The 21,310-nt window shown below is 40.8% G+C and overlaps 2 protein-coding genes across 2 annotated transcripts; both read right to left on the bottom strand.

Annotated features, from left to right (window-relative positions):
* Positions 1 to 2,406: 2,406 nt before the first annotated feature.
* Positions 2,407 to 3,342, bottom strand: LOC118589959 (olfactory receptor 2Y1-like). The gene has a single exon (XM_036197683.1). It carries the CDS (start codon positions 3,340 to 3,342, stop codon positions 2,407 to 2,409), a length of 936 nt encoding a protein of 311 aa, XP_036053576.1.
* Positions 3,343 to 18,425: 15,083 nt separating this feature from the next.
* On the bottom strand, positions 18,426 to 19,361 carry LOC118589928 (olfactory receptor 2Y1-like). The gene has a single exon (XM_036197636.1). It carries the CDS (start codon positions 19,359 to 19,361, stop codon positions 18,426 to 18,428), a length of 936 nt encoding a protein of 311 aa, XP_036053529.1.
* Between the last annotated feature and the right edge of the window lie 1,949 nt (positions 19,362 to 21,310).

Genomic DNA, 21,310 nt, shown 5'->3' with positions numbered 1-21,310 from the left:
TTGTCACATTTTTTTCCTATGTCATCTTTCTAGGCGTATTGTTTTTATGTTCGATTCTTCTCTATTTTCTTCCTTTACACTTTTATGTATATTTTGTTACTTTTTTATTTTAAATTTACATATGATGATGTGCACAACTATAGGGTGTGGCATAGTAATTTGAACATGCATGCCATATGTAATAACCTAATCAGAGTAATTTGGATTTCTATGTACTCAAATTTTTTGTTATTTCTATGTGTTGAGACTTTTTTTTTTTTTTGGTTTTTCGAGACAGGGTTTCTCTGTGTAGCTTTGCGCCTTTCCTGGAACTCATTTGGTAGCCCAGGCTGGCCTTGAACTCACAGAGATCCTCCTGGCTCTTCCTCCCAAGTGCTGGGATTAAAGGCGTGCATCACCACTGCCCAGCGAGACTCTTCTATTCTACAATATTGAAATTGTTTTGGATTGTATTGAAATAGATGGTTTGAAACATAGTCACATTTCTGGGACACAGAAGATGAGAATGTGTTCACCCATATAAGTGAATTTTACCTATTAGTTACTAGTTCCTATTCCATCTCACACTTACCCTCCCAAGCCTCCTGTGACCAGTGCTCTATCCACCACTTCTATGACATCAACTTTGTGTCACTGTATGACCAAGACGCCCTGGTATTTGACTTCCTGTATTTTGCTTATTTCACTTAATGTAATGCCATCCAGTTCTAACCATGTTGCTGAACATACCAAGACTTCATTTTTCTTGTGACCAATTGACATTTCATGGCATGTATATACCACATTTTCTTTGTGCATTCTACCACTGGTGGACATCTGACAGACACTTTATTTTTGCTGTAATGAACAGTGCTGTAAACATGGAAGTTGAAGAGAGAACACCTTCTGTATCACACCATGTAGCCCAACAGCAGTGCATGGTGGAGCTGATGAGATGCTGTTGCCCCCTTCCCTTCATTCCACATCACCCCAATGCTTCTGTCCTTTTTCTTATTAAAATCAGTTCACATCTGTGTCTTGATATACCTCATAGAATACCTCTGATCATGCTTTTCTTAATTGATACATATACTGTAGAACAATAACCACCATAAAAGACAGCAGAAATGGACCATAGATAAGAGCAGACATGGCCGGGGTCAACAAATTCTTTCTTCTGGCATCAGGTAATAAATTCCCTCCAAGTGTAGGCCTTGAGGTTTCTATCAGAGTCCAGAACAGATGCTACAAGAAGCTAATGATACTAATCTGAGGGATATCAAATGAATCTAAGCACACTGAGTTCCTTAGTCCATTCACTTTATTCTTCTAAGTCAATTCTATCTACACAGTTTCAGCTCTGTCCTTCCAGTCAGCTCCTCTCTGTGCCCAGTTTTTCTTCCCTCATAATTTTAATAAGCTCCCATGCTTTTTATCTGATCATTGTTATCTGTTCCTTCATCCTTCATTCTTATCCTTCCTGGCTCCTTACCCCTGGCCCTGATAAACCCTACAAGAGATCTGCTTTACCCTCTACTGAACCTCTGTCTTCCTCTCTTCCCTCTGGCCACATGGTTCTGTCTCTCCCTCTGGAATTCTGCTCCAGTCCTTACTGCACCTGGTTATGCAAAAAGCCCTATTTTCCTCAGTCAATCTCTCTGCCATGCCCCTAGGCATGAAGGAAGGGGATGGTATGAGCTTCATTTGCACAAGAAACAAAGCTATTCATCTAGGGGCCTGCTTGTCTCCTAGTCTCAGCGGGGGAGTTACCTACAAGTTAAACAGGTCTGAGAAGCTTAGCTGTTTGTCAAATGGTCTATAGCATTTGGGCACACAAGAATTTCATAGCAGAAGACAGCTGAAATATCAAAAACAGGATAAAACCAAATATTCCATAATAAATGGCTTGCCTTTTGACAGATCCTTGGCCAGTCAAAGTATAGCTTTAATACACAGCTGAATCTTTATAATATATTCTTGTGGCCCCAAAGAAACGGTCACGCTTATTTGTGAAAAATATGAAAACTCTTGTTCAATGTCTCTGACAAATAGCCGTCTACATGGAATGACATCACGAGTGTCAATTTGGGAATGTGTTGCTATTTTGAATTTGATCTTCTTTCACTAGCAGCTGTGCTTAGAGAAAACACATCCATTCTCTCTAAAAGGATCGCTGTATTTCCTTCTCAAACGCATTCCTTTGGAAAGGTAAGATATGAATCAACATGCTGCACAATGCCTCTAAACACTGCACTGTTGGTTTATTTCCTTAGGTCACCACTTCAAACTTCTAGGCAAGGAGATAAAACTACAAGTTCTGGAGAAGGGTATTTTCTAGTGATTAAAGGCTCCTGGTCCAAGGATAAGTATGTGTTTCAGAATGTGAGTATTATTACACAACATTTTTATTTCTCTCCTTTTCTCCTTCTACATTGAATCTGTGCCTCTCCCCAGTACCCTCCACAGAGCCCCCTTCACATCTTTGTTCCTCAGGGTATAAATCAGAGGGTTGAGCATGGGGGTGATGATAGTATAAAAAAGTGCAAGAAATTTTCCCTCCCTCTCAGAATACCTGTGGACAGGTTGGAGATATGTGGAGATGGCTGAGCCATAAAACATGGCAACCACAATGAGGTGAGATGTACACGTCCCAAAAGCCTTTCTGCGACCAGCCATTGACTTGATGTTCAGTACCGCCTTGGCAATGTGGGCATAGGAGCCTAGAATTAGCACTAAAGGACAGACTAAAATGATGACCCGGGCCACAAACAAGTTGGCCTCTGTTCCTCCTGTGTCCTCACAGGCCAACTTCAGGAGAACAGGCAGCTCACAGAAGAAGTGGTTCAGTTGGTGTCCACAGAGAGGCATGGCCATCACCAGGCTTGTCTGGATCAGAGAGTTCACGAGTCCTCCCACCCAGGAGAATACAACCAATGCCCTGCAGAGAAGGGGGTGCATAATGGTTGTGTAGTGTAGTGGGCGACACACAGCCGCATAGCGGTCTATAGCCATTGTCACCAAAAGCACACACTCAGTTCCTCCCAGCGAGAGCACTATGCAGAGCTGGGCCACACACCTTCCAAAGCTGATGGTCCTGTCAAGCCCAGAGAGGTTGACCAGAAGCTGGGGCACGGTGCTGGCAGTGTAGCAGAGGTCCAGGAAGGAGAGGTGGCTGAGAAAGTAATACATGGGTGTGTGTAGGCGAAGGTCCAGTCGTGACAGGATGATGATCACAGTGTTGCCAAAAAGAGTCAGAGAGTAGAAAAGAGAAATGAAGGCAAAGAAGACAGGTTGTAGGTGAGGCCAGTCTGAGAAGCCCACCAAAATGAAGCCTTCTTCTGAACTGGTGTTCAAACTTTCCATAGTCTCCCACCTGCACAAGTAGAAGACAGCTCAATGCTTCCTATAGAGAACATGAATTAATTATTCCTAAATGCACCAAAATCACATATTTTGTACTGTCTCTGTTCTCTTCTTGTGAGTCTTCCATCCTTCCTCCCTCCATATAAATCTCTTGTTGTCTTTCAAATTCATAGCCTTTCTTTTCCTTTGTTGTAATACCTCTCCGTCTTCCTCTCCCTCTCCCTCTGTCTCTCTATCTCTCTGTCTCTCTGTCTCTCTGTCTCTCTCTCTCTCTCTCTCTCTCTCTCTCTCTCTCTCTCTGTCTCTCTGTCTGTGTGTGTGTGTGTGTACTCAGCTTTTCTTTAGCATATAGCTCACTGGACTGATAGTGGTCTGGTCTCTGTACCTAATTCTTGTGCTTCTTTGTCCTATGACTTTTGCCAATATATTCAGTCTTCTGGTCCTTTCTTTACTAAAAGAAGAGATGCTGTATTGCCATCCATGTGACATTGACATCAGGATCCAAAAGCAGTAATGTGGAACCTGTATTAAAATTCCATCATGTGTGGTGTGTGTTAGAGCTCTGTGTTGTTCCGGGTCTTCCCTTTTCTAGTCTCTGAGACAGGCTGTTTCAGTAGATGGAGACAAAGAACTTACCTGTCTGAGTTTGAGACTCTGACTTCTAGGTTCCTACTTTCCATTTCTTGCTCCATTAATGTGGTCGGTGAGTGAATTCTTGGAGCCTTGACCTGTTTCCATCTCTCCCAAAGGACTAAGCACCATAGGAATGTTTTCTGGGAAGAAACAAGGATCACAAGCATATTCCTTTGGATGAATCACAGTCGCTTCTTGCTCTTACAACTAATTTATTTTTCATATTTTGTCATATAAGAGTTCTTTTGAACGCCGGTTGGTGGTGGCGCATGCCTGTATTCCAGCACTCGGGAGGCAGAGGCAGGTGGATCTCTGTGAGTTTGAGGCCAGCCTGGTCTACAAAAAAAGTTCCAGGACAGCATCCATAGCTACAGAGAAACCCTGTCTCAAAAAACAAAACAAAACAAAAAACAAACAAAAAAAGAGTTCTTTTGATTCTTTGTTCCCATCTATGATCTGACCTCCTTGGGAACAGCAAACACAGTGTGAAAATAAATGCTAATGTTTTCTTTTATGTCACAAGGGGTGATAAATTAATATTGCCTTTTCATGACACAAGGATTTTAAATACATTTTTCTTGAATAAAGCATTGAATATTCTACAGTCTGAGAATTATTTTAGCTTTGTAACATTTTTTTTCTGCTTGTGAGTGTTTTTCTTGCATGAGTGTCTGTGCACCATGTGCACACCTGGAGCCTGCAGAAGCAGGAAGAAGGTGTGAGAACCCCTGGGACTGGAGCTACTCTTGGTTGTGAGCTGCCCTGTGGGTGCTGGGAACTGAAGGTGGCTCCTCTGTGAGAGTGACAAAATTGCTGAGTCATCTTTCCTGCCCAATAATTTTTATTTTTTTAGAGAAACCTGAAGATTAACTAAGGCAGATTTGCATAAGCAAAGGAAATATGTCAAGTATTAAAATATTGCTTCTCTTTAGAGATTGTTGTACTAAAAACGAAACAAAATTACTGGATTTTAGGTGTTTGGTGTAGGGATCTTTGATTTCATTGGTTAAGGTAGTTCTTCAGTATTTTGTTTATTTTATTGCTTTCATCAATTGAATTCTTTTTGCACGATTGTCTTTGGAAACATAATTTATTTTGTGTGGTGTTTGTATCTAACAGTTTAACTGAAATTTTTTTTATTATTTCTGTCAGCTTTAAAGATTGCTTTGAGCTTCTAGCACGCTCTGTTTAGATGGTTATGCCATTTGCAAACAGTTATTTTTATTCCATCCTGTTTAAATTTGTCATCTTTGATTTCTCTGTCTTGGGGAAGCTGGATCTACACATGCAGAGAGATCAAAATAGACCTATCTCCCACCTCATGTGCAGATAGCAACAGAAAGTAGGTTGTGGTTTTGTTTCTAACACCTCAAAGTGTAAAGTGAGTGAAGCTGATTTTGGCAGATTTCCTTTAAACCTGTGCTTCCAGACTCACTGGAAGTAGAGGGAGTGGGACCCAGTGTAACATACAGGCTCTGGGTATTAGAGCAGTGTCCTGCTAGAAGGATACTGACCATGGGAAAGACTGTGCACGTGTGGGCAGAGGCTACGTGAGAAGCCTCTGGACACTATTGCTATGAGTTAAACTGCTCACAATCACATCTACTAAATAATTCTAGAAATGATAAACATTTGGGAAAAAGAACTAAATACTTTCCATGACAAATAAACCTTTTAGATTTCTAGGAAACTTGCCTTGGAAGAAATGATAAAGGTGTTCTTTGGGAGGAGTGATGTGATAGAAGGGGCCGACTTGGACCTAAATGAGAAAGGAAGACCTTTGTAAGAGGAGTAAGCATAGGAAGTGTTTTCTTAGCCTCAATGGATCTAACAAAAATAATTGTAATGGAAACCTGTCCTATGAGTATGATAAATGGCAATGCTCCAAAATGAGAAATCTGGTAGTGTGAGAGAGTTTAAAATATTTATATTATTTTTATACTTATTATATTACTTTATTATTTCTTATTTCCTTATGATTATTTATGCTTGTGTCTGCTTGTCTCTGTATACATGGATGTGCACAAAGTCCAGAACAGAGCGTTAGATCCCATGAAACTGGGTTGAAGGTGGTTGTGAGCTCCTGAACTCTGGACCTTTGGAAGAGCAGCAAGCATTCTTTATTTTTACTTTTATCTTTTAAAAAATTTATTCTTCTTTTATATAATATATGTCAACCGCAGTTTCCTCTCCCTCCACTCCTCCCAGTCCCCCGACCCCTGACACCTCCCTTCTCCCTTAGATCCACTCCTTCTCTGTTTTCCTTCAGAAAAGAGCAGGCCTCGCAGGGATTTCAATTGAACATGGCATAACAAGATGCAATAAGACTAGGTATGAACCTTCACATCAAGACTGGGTGAGGCAACCCAGTAGAAGGAAGAGGGTCCCAAGGCTTAACCACTGAGCTTTTCTCTCAGCCCCATAGTGTAAGACATACATGTCCTCTTAGAAGAATATAGTTAGTAGTGGTAGAGGACCAATCATCAACACATGTAGCCAACTCTAGAGTAAGATCTTAAATGATAATTTAAAAAGTAGTGAGATGGAAAAACTGATTTATTAAAAATGAAAGAAAAACCAAGACTTGTAAAGTGATTTTTGATAAAAACACAGAACTACAATAACATAAAGATTTGTGTCTTAAAAACTGATGTTTTCTTTGTTTTCATTTCTTGTCCTTCCTTCCTGAGACAGGGTCTTGCTATATGCCCAGCCTTCAACTCCAGGTCCTCCTGCCTCAGCTTCCCAAGTGCTGGACCTGTGGCATCATGTCACCATGTCAAGATAAAGGCTGGTATTTATTGAGATTATAGGAAAGATTATAGAAAAAAAATAAACCTTTTCTTGACAGAGCTTTATGTTACATTTGCCATGAATACTTTTTGCTGGATGAATATTTTCCTCTCTTTGTTGAGCTGACTGAGAGAAGATCATCAATGAAACTGTCATTGCAGAATTAATTATTTGAAAAAGACATCTTGGGAGGCAGAGGCAGGCAGATCCCTGTGAGTTCGAGGCCAGCCTGGTCTCCAAAGCGAGTTCCAGGAAACACACAAAGCTACACAGACAAACCCTGTCTTGAAAAACCAAAAAAAAAAAAAAAAAAAAAAAAAAAAGACATCTTGATGCTCTTTTGAAAAACATGATAAAATATGAATTATAAAAACAATAAATATATATTATATACATATGTATATATTTAGTTTAATTAATGTATCAAAGCTGTTTTAATTTGGATAGTCTGTATGGACAAGTGAAAGATCTTGTAATTTCATTGATAGATCCTTACAGATAAGTTCAATCATAGTTTTTATTACCAGATTTTGAAAGTTTACTTCTGTGAGTTTACATTTACTTAGTTGTAAGACCAAAAAATAATCAGACAGGTTTTTGATTGACATTAAAGGTTCTCAACATACTCTTGTTGCTAGTACAACACTGTAATCCCAGCAACCTGAAGGTTGAGGCAGATCCTTAGGGAGGCATGGAGCCTTGAGGTAGGCTCAGTCTTGCTTAGTGGGACAAAGACATTGTTCTACTTCCCAGGGATCTAGTCTTTTATTCAGGAATGTGGTGTGCAAAGACACAGCCCCCAACTGTGCAACCTCAAGGCCAAGGTGTTTTCTTTCTCTGTCCCATTACAGTGGCTCTTTTTTCCTGCCTATCTAGGCCTTTGATCCCTATGAGCCTGCTTGTAAGTCCCTTGTTTAGTGGGTGAGTGTTGGTGTCTATGTCCCAGGGCTCTTCTGACAATGGACTCATCTACAGAATCACAACACCTAGGGCTGTCTGAAACGACACATTAAACCTAACTCGATCCTGAGGCCAGTGAACCCCTGTATTTACCACAGCTCTTCTTGCACTGGGCTGGTGTCTGTCACTCAGAGTTGCTTCAGCTGTGATCCCGTGCTAACTCCCCAGGGACAGCTGTCTCCACTCATCCTGTGGCAATAGCTAAGGTCTCACTCATTCCCATATTTGATAATCATGAAAGTTCTCTATGGGAAACAGGGGTGTGTGTGTGTGTGTGTGTGTGTGTGTGTGTGTGTGTGTGAGAGAGAGAGAGAGAGAGAGAGAGAGAGAGAGAGAGAGAGAGAGAGAGAGAGAGAGAGAGAGAATAGAGAATATTATGGCATGTTTGTGGGGGTCAGATGGTACCCTGGGTATCAGTCCTCATTTTTTACCCTGTTTGAGACAGGGTTTCTTGTTCCTGGCTGTATGAGCCAGACTCGCTGGCCCATGAGTTTCCCAGTATTCTCCTCACTCCACTTCCTCTCTCCCTGTAGCAGGACTGGGATTACAGATGTGTGCCCCGTCACACTCATGTTTTTCACGGGTTGGGGTGTCCGAACTCTGTTCTTTATAATCACAAAGCATGTACTTTACACACTAAGTCCTCTTATCCGTCCCCACATTTCTACTCCAGAAGAGCAATTACAGTTCCCTTCTCACACGGACACTAGGTCTCTGCTATGTACTGCACATAATCCCTGAACCTATATTTAGTATTCCATTTGGGTTTTGACTGTGGCCACACTAGCTCAGGGTTTGCGCAGCACCAAGGCTTCCTTTGGGAGTCCAGTACATGTAGGTGAGAGGCAGGAAGGCCCATTAGGGAGCACAGAGATGAACACAGACCTCCTTCCAGCTGACTGCCCTCTGAATTCTGAGGAAAATAAGTATACCATGGGACTTCACTGAGTCCCATATTCTTGTACTGATAGTGACTGCTTTGAAGTATCCATTTCCTTTCTTCATGATGAAATCTTTCAGTAAAGGCATCAAATTATGTTAGGTTGACATACTGGCTTCCCAAAGGCTCAATTTTCTTTCCAGCTATTACTGAATGTTCACAAATTTAGAAAGCTAAGGGAAGTGTAGGACTCCACAGTCTTCACTGGTCACAGAATACTGAATATGTTGCAAGTTCACCACACTGGCTAAACACATAGATTCAAAGGGCAATAGAATTGCTCAGACATCTTTAAACATCCAAATGAGGCTTCATATTGGAAAAGAGATTACACATAAATAGGCTGTTTGAATCTGTGTTCAAAGACCTGCCTTAGGTTAAAGGTAAGGACCTTGCTTTAGTCCCCTATAGCCAACTCTCAGCCAGGGTGTCATATTTATAGGAAGGACGCTTGTAACTGGTCAAGAGGAAAGCCCAAAAAAGAAAGGAAGGGTTCTAAGATGCCTGGAAGGAAAGCCATGCTCCAGACACTCTGGTCTTCATGCTCATTCAGAGGGGACTTTCAGGATCTGTAAATGGACAGCTGTCCTCAATGAAGGCTGTGTTAGCTGCTTTGTGACCTCTCACCCTGACCTGATGTTAGCTGGTTTGTGATCTCTCACTCTGACCTATCTTCATTTTCTGATGTTAGTATGTTAAGAATGAATTCCCACTCCTAGTTTTCTTGGTGCACAGCATTTTGAGATTCCCATATTTGGTTTTATTGTTAAAAAAAAAACAACAAACAGACATCTTTTGCCTGTTTGTCTGTGTGTATATGTTCCTCTATGTCTATGAATGACCTTTATAAATAATAAACTTTTGATGAGTAAGCATGCTTAGATTTATTTTAGACAGTGTATAGGACTTAATCTTTCAATTGAGAACATTATTCTGATGATCTTGTCAGGTTCTAATGGGGCCACATTTAAGTCACATAATTAAATTTTCTCTATGAACAGAAGAGGAGGGTCTTTGTCCATTCAGATATTGTTAAATTTGAACCTAGTTCCAGTTGCTTCCATAAGGCTCCCCCCACATGGCTCCCCTATGAGGGCTCGGACATTAACGACACTCTTAAGACTAAAGAGGCACCAAAGCATCTTCCCATCAATTCTCTGGACCACTTGCTCTTTTGTAGACTCAGTCATGCTCTGATCTGGCTCCAATGTCTTTCATACTGCAAACCACATCACATTACACTTTATTCCTATAGTTTTTAAGGCAGTCTGAAAGATTCTTCTATTAAATATCCTATAAGAGCACACTCCAAAATTTAAGTGCAAGTCTCCTAAATCAGAGATGGACCAGAGTCTGTGTAGCTGACATTCAAAGAGTGAATTCATTAATGTCTTGCTTTCACTGTGACTCTGCACACAGAACACGGTCCCCAGGTCCCCATCTGTGATGATTTCCCTCTGTGTTTAACCCCTGAGAAATTCTTTGTGTGGTACTACAGCACAGATCATGCCTTTGTTCTTTTCCTACCAACTCTGATGCCAACTGCTTACTGCACATATAAGAACATTGATTTCAAGTCCATCTTCACTGTGTATATTAAAAATTATTTCCCTTGAGGAAGAATATGAGCAGAAATAGAGAAAAAGATGCAAGTGAGATTGTTTTTTTGACATGCTGCATTTGGAATAGGCACAGGGTTTATGCATGATAGAAGATGAAAGAAGATTTATTTGAGTAAATTATTTCTGCATGAATTTAACATTTCTTTGCCCTAAAACTGGAGTCCCAACACAATGGAGCCCACTGAGGATTTCTTAGTACAATATTTAGTTTTTAATACATTTTTCCCCATGAACCTAACCATCTCAAGCATTCAGTACTTACTTGGAGTCCAGGGTCAGAAAACTCCCACTTTTGCTTTCTTCAAATATATTGAGTTTGAAGGACAAATAAGACCCACTAGAGACTTGAGGAAACTTGTGATGTCTGAAGGACACTTTGCTCCTTGGTCCTAATTTCACCTGTGATGGGAAGGACTCAGGTCAGAGCTCAAATCCTTGAGAAATCAACATAACTCATACAGCAGAGGATGCTGAGCAGGCTAACCCAGGAGGTGGGAGCATCTTTCTCAATTACCCCTTGCATGCTTGCTCCAACCAACAGAGGCCAAGAAGCAGCTGGCACATTATCAAGTCTCCTCTGGACCCTAACTACGGCTGTACATACCAGTTATGTCCTGAGGATGTTTAGAAGCATTCTTTTCTCATGTCCTGTTACTGTAGGATTGAACCCAGGGTCTTGCCCAGGTTAGGCAAGTACTCTACCACTATGTTATATCTCTAGTCCTACAGATTCATTCTTTAAAAGCAGTGGAGAGGGAGTTGCTTACAAAGCATAGCCTTGGAGACCTAAGGCCCACTGTGGCAATTATAATGAACTTAGCTGGCTCTCCAAGAACTCTTAATGCTCTCTGTTCTCCTAGTTCTGTCAAGCCTAAGTGACCTATTGTCTATTCCCGGAACAACTTCTTGCTCACTCACGTGATTCTGCATCCTGAGAGTCTATTTGCTTCCTGACTTCGACCACAGTCTTATCAGTCTTTTGCTAGACAGACTAAGTTCCACATCTCACTTGAAGCCAGCCATGTTCACCTTGTCACAGCTTCTTCTCTGGATTCATCACACAAAGCTCATGTATTTCCAGATAGCTGTTCCATTGATTCAGCTGAAATTTGTTTCCCTTATGTAAAGTATGATGCTCCCATTTTTTTTCTGTTATTATATTTAATGGGTGAGTGCTTATTATTTTATGCTCCATTTTTATTTTCAACGTATTTATAAATTCACATATTTATTTAAAAAATGCATGGGCAAATAACACCTTTTCCTATAGTACTGGGGAGAAGTTTGTGCAAGACTACCCATATTCACTTGAGGGATTCTAATATGAGTTAAGGAACAAAATATTTGCTAATAGTATTAATAACTTTGTAACCTTTTATGACTGAGCGAGCCCCAGTTTTCCCATCAGTAAGATGTTTTTATGATCTATCTCTAATACCACTGTTTGTGGTTTAATGGCATATAGTGTGTAAGGTGCCTGGTGTATGGTAGATATTCATTGAGTGGTTCTTCATAATACTAACATTTATTTAGTGCAGACATATTTTCTTGGACTAATTAAGTCTTCAAAACACACTCTAGTTGAAATAATTTCAATCAGTGTGGGAAACACAAGTCTGTTCCTTCACATAAGAGGAATAACACCATCAAGAGAAACATAAAAACACTACAAACACTATTATTTTCATACATAATTAGTGTAAATGGCACAGATTATTATATACAAATGGAAGAATGTTATTTGGACTTGATCAATGAATGGACAATAATAGCTAAAACTACATAGTGCTGTGACAAGCATTTTTCCATGAACTCTGCCCATTTCAACCCAGGCAATGTTCATAATAACTTTTCCTGTTACCATGCCCACTTCACAGAAGACAGCGCTGAGGCACAGATTACCCAGTGTCAATTACCCAGCTACTCAGTGCCACCCTTCCCTCTAAACCTTGTTGTGCTGGCTGGATTTTTGTCAACTTGACACAATCCAGAGTCATCTGAGAGGAGGGAACCTTAACTGAGAAAATGCCTCATTATTATTGGGCTATAGGCACGCCTGTATAGCATTTTCTTAACCAGTGATTGATGGGGAAGGCTCCAGTCCATTGTGGGTTGGACTTCCCCTGGGCTTGTGGTTATGGGTTTCATAAGAAAGCAGGCTGAGCAAACCATGATGAGCAAACCAGTAAGCAGCACCCCTCCATAGCCTCTGCATCAGCTCCTGCCTTCTTGTCCCCACCCAGTTTGAGTTCCTGCTTTGCTTCCTTCAGTGGACTGTGGCTCAGGCTGTGTAAGCCAAACAAACTCCTTTCTCTCCAACTTGTTTTCTGTCATGGTGTTTCATCACAGTGGTAGAAATTCTAATTGAGATACCAGATTAGACCAAATTTCGTTCCCAGGAATACTTTTCTATGGCTCTGGAGGGAAAAAAGAGATGGTAGGAAACTATATGAATGCATATGTGGTTCCACAGTCATGTTAGTCAGCCTTTTCATCACTGTGACAAAACACTTTCAGCATGAGTTAAGTGGGGAAGGATTTGTCTTGGCTCACTGTTCCAGACCATCATGGTGGGTATATGTGGTGGTTTGAAGAAGAATGACCCTCATCGGCTCATATATTTGAATGCTTAGTCATCAAGGAGTAGCACTACTTGAGAAGGATTAGGAGATGTGGCCTTGTTGGAATAGGTGTGGCCTTGTTGGAGGAAGTATGTCACTGGAGGTGGGCTTTGAGGTCTCAAAAGCCTAAGCCAGGCCCAGCATCTCTCTCTTCCTGTTTCCTGTGGATCTGTTATAGAGCTCCCAGCTACTTCTCCAGCATCATGTCTGCCTGTGTGCTGCCATGCTCCCTTCTATGCTGATAATAGACTAAACCTCTGAAACTGTAAGCAAGCTCCCAGTTAAATGCTTTCTTTTCTAAGAATTGGCTTTGGTCATGGTGTTTCTTCACAGCAATAGAGCAGTGACTAACACAATATGGTAAACTAAACCCACTCAAATCATGGTAGCCAGAAAACAGAGAAGGAATACCTGGGCTTATTGGCTTTCTGCTTTTCTCCCCCTTTATTCCATCTGGGCCCCATTGTAGGGCTATTGTTGTCTACATTCAGGATGAATCATCCCCATTTAATTAATCTCTGGAAACACATGAGTAGATACATCCAGTGTGGGTACTACATTAGTCTCCTGAATGTCTCTGGGCCCAGTTGAATTGGAAAATCAAACAAACATTAAAAAAAAAAAAAAGTGAGCCAGCAGCTTTATTACATGGTGTAGAGAAACCAAGCTGGAAGTAAGTTGGAAGCTTCCTCCCTGTCACTAGCATTCATAACGCTGAAAGGTGTTAAATAGGCTGATGGGGGAAGCAAAGGCATTAGTAGTCTTACCTATGAGTCTGCCATCTGCAATGACAGCCTGCTAGGAATACGGACCCAGTGGTACAATAAGGGCACAGCTGTTATGGGTGCAACCATGACCCCTTCAAAGTCTACTCCTCAGGAGGGATTTTAAATCTAATGTCATTAACCTGATTTTTTTTTGAGCTGAGGATTGAACCCAGGGCCTTGTGCTTCCTAGGCAAGTGCTCTACCTCTGAGCTAAATCCCCAACCCATTATTAACCTGATTTTTAAAAAGGCATGGGTGAGGAGAACATGACCATAGATAAGAAACTTATTGTTGCATAGTTAAATTAACATGGACTCAAACTGCCTTCTAAACATTTATGCTTATAAAAATAGACAAAGGCTAACCTTAGTAAGTAAGTGTCTCTTTACAAATGAAAAAATGATGGTGAATTCAGAAACTTTTGGCTGCTCAAGGTGCTGAGAAAACAGAAGAGTTGTGCTCTCCACCCTGAGCAGGATATTTCTGCTATTCCAATTAAGGCTCAAGGAATATGATGGAAGAGGGGGCAGAAAGACTAGACCCTTGTCGACTCCAGTGGTGTGTTGGGAAGGTCTCAGGGTCCTATAGTTCCCTGTTGATAAATTCTATACCCACTGGTGAACCCAACCGGCTCTACTGGACTATTCCTAACACATAGTCACACAGAGAAGGCTACCATCCAACAACAACAATAACAACAACAACAACAACAACAAAAACAATAATGCGTTGTTTTTATTTGCTCTCTGTTGCTGTGTTAAAACCCTGACCAAAACAACTTGGTAGGTAAAGGGTTGCTTTCACCTCATAGGTTACAGTCCATCATGGAGGGAAGCCAAAGCTGGAACTCAAGGCTGGAGCTTAGAGCATTCACCATGGCAGAATGCTGTTGACTAGATTGCTTCCAGGCTCCCTTTCAGCTACCTTTCTTATATACCCAGGCTCACATGTCCAGGGATGGCACTGCCCCCAGTGGAGTGGGCCTCCTATATCAGTTAGTCATAAAAAAAGTGCCCCACAGACATGATGCAGGAAATTCCTCTGTTGAGGTTCCCTCTTCCCAGATGTGTAAAGTTAACAATCAACAGCACCAACATATGTAGAGGGCACAAGGTTATTGAGCACACAGATAAGCACTAGGGAAACCAGGAAGGTGAAACATGTAGGCTTTTCTCTTCAAATGAAGGAGTTGTTTGCCTGTTTTACAACTGGGAAGTTGGGAATGGATATAGTTTATAGCCTGGTGATCTTTTGCTATCTGGGGGCCCAAGCTTTCCCTGATTCCCCTAAACTATTATGTTTGTTATTATTATGTTATCTATAATATATTTTTTGTTTTATATATATATATATTTTGTTATTATACTATTATCCCAGACTTTTCCCCCCTAGATCTTCAATATTGGTTCACAATCAATAAAACCCACTCTTTTGAATGATGTCACTTGTGCTTCACAACAGTCTAGGTAACTTCTATGTTATCGTAGGTCCTGACTCCCCAGGCTACTATGTTTGCCTCACTTATACTCCCTAGATCCTTATCTTTTTAATGGGTAGTGTTTTTATGGGTAGTAGTCGGTGCACGATGAGTGGGAAGTAGCCAAGTATTGTGGAAAATGATGAAGCTGAAATTGGTTTATTTAATGTTAGGTTTGAGGTTAAATTGTTTAGTACTATTGCAATTACTAGTCCTGTGATTTTTACTAATATAGTGGGGGTTTTAAGATATCATGATATAGGTATAATTTGAATATTAGATGGTGGGATATTATGTGAAATAAAAAACCCAGCTAGAATACTTCCTAACAGAACCCAGCTTTATGGAAGAGGCCATATGGACTTGATGGAGAGTTTCAATACACACATCTTAAGCTTTGTTGTTCCCACAGGATTGAGTTTTCATCAGGAAACTTTAGTCCCAAAATTGTGCTGTGCTTAAATAGGTCTGAAATAAACTGCCTGCACACCATTCTTTTACATGACTAACAAGGTTCTCTTCCACGGATAAATTCTATCTTCTCTATTCATGCACTGATTGATGGACATTTGGCTTGTCCCCACAGTTTGGTAGCTATGAATAATGATGCCTTGAAACGTGGGTAACTTTGGCATGTGAATATTGATGTCTGTAATTTCAAGGAAAGGCAACTAAAATATTTTAGTGAATTAAAGATGTTTAGAACATACCTGGAAACTTGGGAAAACACAGGTATTTTGTAAAACTTATATCAGTCCTGTACAGAGGCTAAAAAGAACAAAAGAAAAAAAAAACTGCTATCCAAATACCACACACTGGTGTCCCCTATAGAAGGTGTTTGTGTAATCCGCCATTGTATTTATTTTGCTGGAAATTTTGATGAGTAAAAATGAGTAGAATTTGTATGAGCCAGGCTTGTTGTTAGGCCACAAACAAGGGGGATTTATGTTTCTCTTGAGTCTTTTGGGACAGTGCAAGCCCCTGCCTTCTATCTGGGAAGATGGCATGCTGTAAAGTGGACTGGTTGAGGGAAACAGCTGTGTGGGCTTTCTAGGGGCAGCTGCTGCAGATTTTACCTGAGGCAGTTCAGGATCAGTGTTGCCAGGTATTCGGGATCCTTTAAAAGATAAAACAAGTTTTCACATTGACTAAAAAAATTGCCAGCACAAGATCTGCACATGATTAAGCCAGTCAACAGTCCAGCATAGAGACGGAGGCCCTCATGAATTCTGATCCTTAGCCGAGAGGCTGTTGAGAACTGATAGCTGCTGGGGAAGGGAGAGTCAGTTTTCTTTAGTTTGCTTTTCTACTCAATGATTTTTGCTGGATTTTCTGTTTTGTTTTTTGTTTTTTGGTGGTTTTAGGGTATTGTGGTCATAGTCAGCAAATCCTCTGCCACTGAGCTACATCCTCAGCCCTTCTGTTTGACTTTTGAATTGTTTCTGGCTCTCTAGGATTTCTTGTTTGTTTGTTTGTTTGTTTGTTGTTGTTGCTAGGGTCCTGCATTATTTCTGCATTGTCTGTATTTGTTGATTCATTTCCTTTCTACACCTATTTTAACTTCTCCATCCGTGCATTTTCCTCGTCCATGCCTTGTTTTATCAGGTGAAGTTGTGTTGCCATGAAAATGCTTTGTGCATATTTCTTTGCAACACCATTTATGGACTAAAACAACAGGGGTTTATTCTAGGCTTTGTAATCCGGCCTTAGGCTTGTTTTTGCAGATTATTTTTTATTTTGAAAAGTATTTTCTTAGTTTGAATAAGCTAATTGCGAATAAAAATTAAGCTGCAATGTACAGCTTGAACAGAACTAACAAGAACACACACAACACAGGGCCTGATCTCCTTGCATTAGTCACAAAGCATGTGACTAGAAAACTTCAAAATAAATTAAATTAATTTTTTCTTTGAAAAAAAGGTAATAACCAGCAGTTACTGATACATCACAGCTAACTTATAATGTAAATTTCTTGACATGCATTTCCTGAGTGAACCCAAATGATCATTTTCAAAACAAAGAATTTTGACAATCAAATCAAATAAAATAGTTCATGGTGTCTAAGTGACATTTTTGTTTTACTTTAAAAAAAAAACCCGCAAAACATTGATGTAGTCAGATAAATTAAAGCTATACTATCACATACAAAAATTTGAAAATAGTCAATTAAGTATTGTGCAATTTTTCAAAATAAAGGAAAAGAAACCAAAAGACTGAAAGACGTTTCTGTCTAATCTAATGTATACTGATTTCTACAAGTGTTACAAGGGTTTGGAGTAGTGCAACTCTTTGTACTTCTGCTGCATTTTAAAAAAGGCTAGGGTGAGAAGACAGCAAACAGACTTCTTTGTGTTTTCTCTGGTCCTCTAGTTCCCTTTGCATTTTCAGCACTAGATGGCAGGCTAAGGCCAGGTTAGTCACAGGCACACTTGTGTGTGTCACTGTATCAGAAACAGAGGGCAATGTCAGCCTAGAGAAATCAGCAAACTTCAGTTGGCCTGTTGTTTAGCAAACGTGAGTGAGTTCCAAGGAGGTTGTTTTCATGCTACAGTCCTCTCTGGATCACAGTAAATATCTCATTTATAATCAGTAGTCTGTGGTGATAAGCAAGTCATTCCCCAGGCTCTAGGTAGACTCACCATAGTAAGATAAGGCTCTTGCTATATGCAACACCTAGGGCCACTAACACCATAAAGACTACACAGAATCTGGCTCCCTGAGACCACTGCAGGTCTAGATAGACCAGTGGACACACTGGCATGAGCTGTGTGCTGCTGAGGTAGACCTATGGCCCAAGTCCACTGTAAGCAGCCACAGGTGACAATAACCAGCACAGGACTGACTTGATTAGAGCACTCTTTGTAAGAACACTAACCTGGGTGTGGAAACCATTAGGATCATCCCAGTGTTAGGTTTCACCACCCAGCCTTGAGTCCCAGGGCAAAGCCTTGTGATTAGTATGCTATCCTGCTCTAGAAATGAAGCCTTGTACTATGATGAGTTGGGATAGTGTGATGAAGGCAATGTCTTGGCTACCTACGCTGACTCAAAGCTGGGAAACCACTAAAAAAATTGCTTGAATTTGTTCAACATCATTTCCATAGTAATTTAAAATAAATAGGTAATGTCATTCGCAAAAAAAGTGAGAGATTACAATTAAAATGATGTTTTATATAATCACTCTTATGAATAATGTATTCCAATAGCACACACCAAACACTTTTGTACAAGTCTAGTGTTATATATATCTTACTAGCTCTTGTTTCCTCCTCACTTGGAATCTGTGCCTCTCCCCAGTACCCTCCACAGAGCCCCCTTCACATCCTTGTTCCTCAGGGTATAAATCAGAGGGTTGAGCATGGGGGTGATGATAGTATAAAAAAGAGCAACAAACTTTCCCTCACCCTCAGAATACCTGTGGACAGGTTGGAGATATGTGGAGATGGCTGAGCCATAAAACATGGCAACCACAATGAGGTGAGATGTACACGTCCCAAAAGCCTTTCTGCGACCAGCCATTGACTTGATGTTCAGTACCGCCTTGGCAATGTGGGCATAGGAGCCTAGAATTAGCACTAAAGGACAGACTAAAATGCTGACCCGGGCCACAAACAAGTTGGCCTCTGTTCCTCCTGTGTCCTCACAGGCCAACTTCAGGAGAACAGGCAGCTCACAGAAGAAGTGGTTCAGTTGGTGTCCACAGAGAGGCATGGCCATCACCAGGCTTGTCTGGATCAGAGAGTTCACGAGTCCTCCCACCCAGGAGAATACAACCAATGCCCTGCAGAGAAGGGGGTGCATAATGGTTGTGTAGTGGAGTGGGCGACACACGGCGGCATAGCGGTCTATAGCCATTGCCACCAAAAGCACACATTCAATTCCTCCCAGCGAGAGCATTATGAAAAGTTGGGCCACACACCTTCCAAAGCTGATGGTCCTTTCAAGTCCAGAGAGGTTGACCAGAAGCTGGGGCACGGTGCTGGCAGTGTAGCAGAGGTCCAGGAAGGAGAGGTGGCTGAGAAAGTAATACATGGGTGTGTGTAGGCGAAGGTCCAGTCGTGACAGGATGATGATCACAGTGTTGCCAAAAAGAGTCAGAGAGTAGAAAAGAGAAATGAAGGCAAAGAAGACAGGTTGTAGGTGAGGCCAGTCTGAGAAGCCCACCAAAATGAAGCCTTCTTCTGAACTGGTGTTCAAACTTTCCATAGTCTCCCACCTACACAAATAGAAGACAGCTCAATGTTTCTTTTGAAGTACATGAATTACTAGATGCTTCAAAAAACTATAGGTTTTATGGATGTTACTATCTTTTAATTTCTGTTGGATCTTCCTCCCTGTATAAATATGCTTATTAATTCTTAGAGAATTTCATACATGCATATAAAATTATTTTGATCATATTTATTTCCACTCCTACCCTAACTCCTCTTAGTTCTATCCTTTCCTCCACCCTTTCCTACCTTCATATCTCTTTAAAAGAAATAACCCACTGTGTTGAATTTGTGATGCCCGTATGGACATGGGTATGGGGCTAACTACTGGAGCGTGGTTGACTTAGAGACCATACACCCTCCCTGCCTATTTTTTTTTTTTTTTTTGGTTTTTCAAGACAAAGTTTCTCTATGTAGCCCTGGCTGTCTTGGCACTCACTCTGTAGACCAGGCTGGCATGGGACTCAGAGATCTGCCTGCTTTTGCCTCCTGAGTGCTGGGATTAAAGGTGTGTGCCACCATGGCCTGGCATGAGGCCATACCCTTAGTGAAAACTGAGTTTCCCTCCCCAGTAGTCATCAGTTGTCAGTTGCTTCTTCCTCAGCCAGGGTTGTGGCATGAACTCTTCTCCCCTCCATGCTGGGATATTGCCAGCTTTGATCATGTACAACTCTTGTGCAGGCTACCAAGCCTTTCTTAACTCAGCTGTTCTCTAACATGCAGATAACTGAATTCATAGAGTTGTGGCCCTTTCTTGAACCCCATTTCTGCTGCCTGTTTGTTCTATGACTTTAGAATGGCCACCCACTCCTCTGGAAATGGTGTTTCCTTCTCTGCACGTAGAGATGATGTAGTGCCTTCCTTATGGTATTAAGATTGGGATCTAAAAACAGTAATGTGGGACTTATTTCCAAAATCTAATGTGGAAGATGAAGCATTAATATTTGGTGTTCTCAGGTATCCAAGAAGAGTCTCAGTGAGAGCCCAGCACCAGTGGTGTAGTGGAAACCAGAGGCTGCGAACCAGACCAAGGACTCTTTGCAATGAACACTTGCAAGTAAAGATAAGTGGACAAAGGGGTTCATGGTGTGACCCACTGTGTCACACTGCAGCTTCCAGGATGAGATTATTAATATTTTCCCTTTCCCGCTTTTTTCCTTTTTTTCTCTTAAATTTTGGTTTTTTTTTGGGAGTGTTGGGTGGGTTGCAGGAGGATGAGTGGATGCGAAGGGACAGGGAAATAAATGGGATCAAGATGCATGATATGAAAGACACATTGAGTAGATGAAAAGAAAGTAAAAAAAAACATTTGGTGTTCTATTTTCTAATTTTTCTTAGTCTCTGAGGTAGACTCAGTAGTTTGACACAGAGGATGAACCAGACCAAATTCATGAAAGTCTGACCATTTGGTTCTCTCTTCCTATATCAGACAATATTTTGAAATTATCATAACAAATATGTGTTCTGTAACTATAACTTGATAAACAATAATGATGCAAGGAGGGTAATTTGTTAGTATAAGATATTTATATTACCCCTGCAGTGGAGTATGGCTTTGTGAAAGTAGAGGGTTAATTGTAAATTTTTATTGTCAACTCTAAGGCAGTCTTAAAATGGTATTTTAAAAACTAGCAAAATTGAAAAATTCATATACAAAGCAAGAAGAGAGAACTGAGAGCTACAATAATCATAGATAAATAATGAAAGTCAGATAGACATAAAAAGTTATTCTTCTCACTGTCCCGAGTGCTTAGGAGGTAGAGGTTGGTGGACCAGGAATTCGAGATTATCTTTGGCTGCATGGTGAATTCAAGGCTGCCCAGAGCTATATAAGACTATTGGCTTGCTTTCTGTTGCTGTGATAAAACACTGACCAAAAACGACTTGGGGGAGGAAAGTTTTAGTTCATTTTTACAGGTTTCTATTCATTATTAAGGGAAGCTA

The sequence above is a fragment of the Onychomys torridus genome, chromosome 8, assembly GCF_903995425.1.
Source record: "Onychomys torridus chromosome 8, mOncTor1.1, whole genome shotgun sequence".
Lineage (NCBI taxonomy): Eukaryota > Metazoa > Chordata > Mammalia > Rodentia > Cricetidae > Onychomys > Onychomys torridus.
Note: the sequence above shows the minus strand (reverse complement) of the source record. Positions and strands in the feature narration are given on the sequence as shown.

Excerpts from the sequence above, each read along its gene's own strand:
- LOC118589959 (XM_036197683.1), bottom strand. The coding sequence starts at position 3,342 with ATGGAAAGTTTGAACACCAGTTCAGAAGAAGGCTTCATTTTGGTGGGC.
- LOC118589928 (XM_036197636.1), bottom strand. The coding sequence starts at position 19,361 with ATGGAAAGTTTGAACACCAGTTCAGAAGAAGGCTTCATTTTGGTGGGC.